This window comes from Pan troglodytes, chromosome 9, assembly GCF_028858775.2.
Source record: "Pan troglodytes isolate AG18354 chromosome 9, NHGRI_mPanTro3-v2.0_pri, whole genome shotgun sequence".
NCBI classification, from domain to species: domain Eukaryota; kingdom Metazoa; phylum Chordata; class Mammalia; order Primates; family Hominidae; genus Pan; species Pan troglodytes.
In genome coordinates, this window is record NC_072407.2 from 9,191,332 (window position 1) to 9,197,618 (window position 6,287).

Here is a 6,287-nt window from a genome sequence, read left to right on the forward strand (position 1 = left end):
TCTGGGTGGAATAAATTGAAAACCTTCTGGAAAGGATTCACCATTGGAGATAACATTAAGAGCATTTATGATTCATGGAGGAGATCCAAACATCAACATTAACAGGAGTTTGGAAGAAGCCCATTCCAACCTCATGGATAACGTTGAGGGGTTCAAGACTTCAGTGGAGGAAGTAGCTGCAGATATGGTGGAAATAGCAAGAGAAATGGAATTAGAAGTGAAACCTGAAGATGGAACTGAATGCTGCAATCTCACGACAAAAGGTTAATGGATGAGGAGTTGCTATTTATGGATGAGCAAAGAAAGCGATTTGTTGAAATGATAAATAATTTAGAGTATTATATAATATAAAGTGAGTAGATGAGGCAGCAGCAGGGTTTGAGAGAAATGACTAATTCTGAAAGATGCTCTGCTAGGGGTAAAGTGGTACAAAATAGAATTACATGGTACAGAAAAGCCTTTCATGAAAGCAAGAGTCTATTGATTTGACAAGCTTCACTGTTGTTTTATTTTACGAAATTGCCACAGCCACTCCAACTGTCAACAACTACCACCCTGAGCAGTCAGCAGCCATCAGATGATCATTAGCATTTTCTTCAAAGTACTTTTTAATTAATGTATGTTTATTGCATTTTTATACATAATGCAATTGCACACTTAATAGACTATAGTATAGTGTCAACATAACTTTTATATGCATTGGTGTCATAGTCTGTGTTCCTGATAATAGAATACCTGAAAATGGGTAATTTATAAATAATATAATTTATTTCTTGTGGTTATGGAGGTTGAGATGTCTGAGGTTGAGGGCCCCCATTTGGTGAGATACTTCTTGCTGGTGGGGACTCTGCAGGGTCTCAAGGAAGTGTGGGGCATCATATGGTGAGGGGGGCTAATGTGCTAGCTCATGTCTCTCTTAGTTCCATTCCCATTAATCTCTTAATCCATTAATCCATAAGTAGATTAATTCATTCACGAGGGCAGAACTCTCATGACCCAATTATCTCTGAAAGGCCCCAGCTTTCAATACTGCCACATTGGAGGTTAAGTTTCAACATGAGTTTCAGAGACTCAGACATTCAAACTATAGCAAGCAGGAAACCAAAATATTCGTGTGATTCACTTTATTGTGACATTCACTTCATTGCGGTGGTATGGAACTGAAGCTGCAATATGTCTGAGGTATGCCTGTATTTGAATTCGTAAGATTTCAAAAGTTTAAATTTAAAGTTTGTGTGATATAATAAAAAAGACTAAAGAGTAAGATGACAAATTTAACTTTATGTTTTTAAGTCTGTGCTTTACATCTTAAACTTGATTGTATCTTCAGTATTGTTTAAGATATCTTCTCAAGCATGAAGTAAAAAGATAGTAATTCTCCCATTTAATATAATGTTATTTTAGTGAGAATGAGAAATATATATATACATTTGACTGAAAAACGAGGGATAAAATGTTAGAATAAATGAGAACTTTCACACCAAATGTATAGACTTAGTGGCATGAGAGTTTTCTCCATATGGTTTTCATAGATCAAATGTCTAAGAAGAAGGTGTTGTTACGAGCTGAGTTATGTGATAACAAAAACTAACATTTTAAAATCATTTAAAGCATTTTAAAAACATTTAAAATCATTTAAGCATGCTAAGTATTGTTTTTAAGTGTATTATATTAACAACTTAAATTATTCCTCAAAAATATTATAAGCTGTGGGTACTATTATCATTCTTAATTTTTCAATTGAGGAAACTGAGACAAAGAGATAATAAGAAAGTCATTCAAATTGACACAGATAGTATACATGAGAAATTCAGTATTTGATCTGAAGCAAACTCATTTCATGAGTAGATATTTTTACTAATTATCTCTATGACCTCTGTGATATAAGTATGAAAAATTGGCAAGTGGGGGAATATAGAGAAACAATCATGGACAGAGGGCAGTGTGACCAAAGGCTCAAGGATCTTAATCCATAGACTAAACATTTAATAAACTCAGAACATATGATGATTGAAATGAATACGAGAGCTAAGATTGAACGTGGAGTCTGCAATGCCAGGTTATTAGGCTTTAACTTAGGTAGTTAATATGGATCAAGGACTATTTTATCTAGAAAGCAACGTCCCAGAGAATTTGGTGGTAAAATTTCACTTAGAAATAAAATGTATCTATTTGTATGCCATATATTAAATAATAATATGTGGATGTTTTTGCTCCCACAACTGCATCTTTTTGTAGGAACATTTCTATACTCATCACTTTTCTTTGGGCTTCTACTCCCTAGATCAGAGTCAAAAATTTTGTTAACAATCTCAGAGGATTCAATCTCATGGTGCCAATTATAGTAGAAAACCCAGCTAACTCAATTTTCCTAATGTTCTAAGCAACTAAAGCCTTAATATAAAACAACTGTTCTTGGACTGTAAAAATGACAAGGCTATAGAGCCATGCTGCTTGATACTCCCCTTGAGCTTATATTATGACATAATAAGGCAGGTGAATTTTCTCTTGACTTAGGTATGTATTACATTGAAATAAGTGAGAAATGATCAAGGGTTGCTGAGATTGCTGGGCTTGATATTGATCAGGTCGTACAATTTCTGACTCTAATGGAATAAAAATCCTTTGAAACTCTTAAATGGAGATTGAAAATTTAAAAACGATCTGGAAGACCCACGAAATAGATGTATTTATTCAAAGCAATTATATAGTTTATTGGTAAAATATATGTTCTGCCTTTCCTATGGGTTATAAGGAATAAAATGGACTTCTGTAGAAATACAGCTTATTTCTTTCTCTCTCCTTTTCTCTCTCTTTCTTGCTCTCTATATCTCTACCCCCCTCCACACCTCAGAATGGGTATATTATTTATTTTATTTTTTATCTTGATGTATTTTCCACTTTGACATACTTGTCAGAAATATGGAGCTACATAAATGATGAAGCAGGAGTCTGTGCTACTTTCTTCTATCCTGAACCAATCTGCCACAAGTTGGAGACCCACAGAAGTTTGATTTCATTATTTCAGCTTATGAGTGGTTGCTTCTTCATAATTTCAAAAGCATTGAAAGAGCACCCTTATATATTTCCTTTAGAAAATTACAGAAAGTAATTTTATCTGCAAATAGACCTTTTTATTCCAGTTTTGTGTCATCAAAAACATCTTCTCCAAATACATAACCAAAGGAGTCTTCTAGGTTGTCTCTACCTACCTGAAAAGTGACTTAATCAGGCAGGAGGTATAAACCCAGTATATACTAGTTAGAGAACTAATATAGAGTGAAGAGTAAATGATGCTTTCAAATACCACTAGAAACTACCATCACTATAGAAATCCAAAATGAGCCACCGAAAAATTGGTTGCTCTTGAGAAAGTACTTTAGTCAGTGAAAATCCTCAACAGGTTTATTATTTTCTTTCTGAGCTCTTTCATGTGTGGTGGTATGTGATCCAGCCTGTGTTTGCTCCCGGGGCAAGCATTCCAGGGTGTTTACGCTTTTGTTTGTTACATCTACATTTCTCATGTTATCTTTCTGTCTTTTTGATAGGATATTAGGCTTAATCTTGGCATGTGCTCTACATCAATAAATGATTAACAAATCACTAGAAGAACTTTTGCAGTTTTTAATTATAAAAATATGTATACATCTGTGTCTGTAACTTCATGTCCTCATTAGTCTGTCTCCTCCTGAATTAATCGGCATTTCGCTTGTGTGTATCTTTGATTTTTCAGGCATTCCTCTTCAACCAGGGGACTAATAAAGGGTACAGGGCATCTTCAATTATTCCAGTTAAATATCAGACTCTATGTCATAGAATCCTTCAATTTTTAATGTGTAAGGTTACACATTATACTACAATCATTATGTAAACATAAGAACTAAGTTATTTGAGACTGATCTATTCAAATGACTGTAGATTACAAAACACAGTAACAGGACCCTCCAACTAACCTTTTCCTTTTGCTCTGCATATACTGAATGAAACACAAACTTCTTATTCAATCTTCTCTCCCCAGCTCCTGCTTCTACGTGTGGCAAGTTCTCCTACACTGTGATTTGGAAAAATGTTTTATCACAACAAGAGCACATTTCACCCAGTCACATTTTTCCTCATTGGAATCCCAGGTCTGGAAGACTTCCACATGTGGATCTCCCTGCCTTTCTGCTCTGTTTACCTTGTGGCTTTGCTGGGCAATGCCACGATTCTGCTAGTCATCAAGGTAGAACAGACTCTCCGGGAGCCCATGTTCTACTTCCTGGCCATTCTTTCCACTATTGATTTGGCCCTTTCTACAACCTCTGTGCCTCGCATGCTGGGTATCTTCTGGTTTGATGCTCACGAGATTAACTATGGAGCTTGTGTGGCCCAGATGTTTCTGATCCATGCCTTCACTGGCATGGAGGCTGAGGTCTTACTGGCTATGGCTTTTGACCGTTATGTGGCCATCTGTGCTCCACTACATTACGCAACCATCTTGACATCCCAAGTGTTGGTGGGCATTAGCATGTGCATTGTAATTCGTCCCGTTTTACTTACACTTCCCATGGTCTATCTTATCTACCGCCTACCCTTTTGTCAGGCTCACATAATAGCCCATTCCTACTGTGAGCACATGGGCATTGCAAAATTGTCCTGTGGAAACATTCGTATCAATGGTATCTACGGGCTTTTTGTAGTTTCTTTCTTTGTTCTGAACCTGGTGCTCATTGGCATCTCGTATGTTTACATTCTCCGTGCTGTCTTCCGCCTCCCATCACATGATGCTCAGCTAAAAGCCCTAAGCACGTGTGGCGCTCATGTTGGGGTCATCTGTGTTTTCTATATCCCTTCAGTCTTCTCTTTCCTTACTCATCGATTTGGACACCAAATACCAGGTTACATTCACATTCTTGTTGCCAATCTCTATTTGATTATCCCACCCTCTCTCAACCCCATCATTTATGGGGTGAGGACCAAACAGATTCGAGAGCGAGTGCTCTATGTTTTTACTAAAAAATAAGACTCTTACCATGTTATTTTACTAAGGGCTTTGATCCTTCTATAAAGACCGATATGTTCTTGCCTTAAGGAGTATCTCCTGTTCCTTAACTTATTGCTGTCAACTTGCAATACAAGTTGGTTTGTTCCTGGATGCTGACTAATAATGGATTTTAAAACTGTCCGAAACATCATTGTAGTTCAAGTTCAAAGACTGACCAACTATCCTGGAAGGGATATCCTGGGAGAGAACTGTGGGGCCTTTGACTGCATGACCTTGTGAAGAATGCTTGTTAGCACAGGCTGCTTCTTTTCTGGGGAAAGAACATATTTTACTGAGTGTTTTCTGACCAGTGATGAGAGATATGTGGCACTGGAAATTTACCCTGTAAACTACTTTATTTATTCCTTTAATCTTTCTTTCCTTATTTTCTTCCTTTCTTTCTTTTTTCCTTTTATTCTTTTTCTCTTACTTCTGTTTATTCATGCATCATGCATTTTATGATTCCTTTAATTTATATTCATTCAATGTCTGGCCCTATGGAGCTTGCATTCTGTTGTCCTCTTACAAAGCCAATTTCACGGGTTCAAAACAATCATTTCCAAATCTGTAGCTTCAAGTGGAATCATATGCCAAAGACATAACACTCAGTGCAATGATAGCCAAAACAAACACACAATTTCAAAACTATTTATCAGTAATGCCAGCATAACTTATCACTGATTGCTTTTCGGAATTCATGCCCATAACATAAGCACCAGTTAGGTATAGCATTTTTACGTCTGTGATATGTGGAGGTCTTTGCCTATCGCTTTTTCCAGTATTCTCTCAATCTATATTTGACCCTAAAAGACTCTATTTCAAAATCCAAGACCTCTCTTTCCAACCTGTAATCTGTCATTTGTTCTCCCACAGACTTTAATATAGACTATGTCATATCTAGCTATGGATAGCCACATTTCACATGATACTGAAGGTTTTCAATTTATTTAATAAGATTTCCAAAGACCAAGCAATTAATTACCTTTTGAATTATCAAACTTGTCACATTGTTTTTTACAATTATACTCATTTTGTCTTATGTAGGTTATTAAAAATATAAAGCAAAAATGTAACAAATAGTTGTGTTCCTGATACCAAAAATTAACAACTTTTTATATTGCGCTCATCTGAAAGAGGATGTTTAAATAACGTGCACACAGCGTGAAAGTTAATATCACCTTTAACACTGCCCCAGCAGATTTCTCTCCCAATTTCCAGAGGCAAAGGCTAGCATGTGTGTTTTCTGATTTCACATTGCAAATTT

The 6,287-nt window shown here is 36.1% G+C and overlaps 1 protein-coding gene across 1 annotated transcript; it reads left to right on the forward strand.

Annotated features, from left to right (window-relative positions):
* Positions 1-4,066: 4,066 nt before the first annotated feature.
* Positions 4,067-5,002, forward strand: OR52J3 (olfactory receptor family 52 subfamily J member 3). Its single transcript, XM_521763.5, has one exon. The coding sequence runs from the start codon at positions 4,067-4,069 to the stop codon at positions 5,000-5,002; it is 936 nt and encodes a 311-aa protein (XP_521763.4).
* Positions 5,003-6,287: the final 1,285 nt, after the last annotated feature.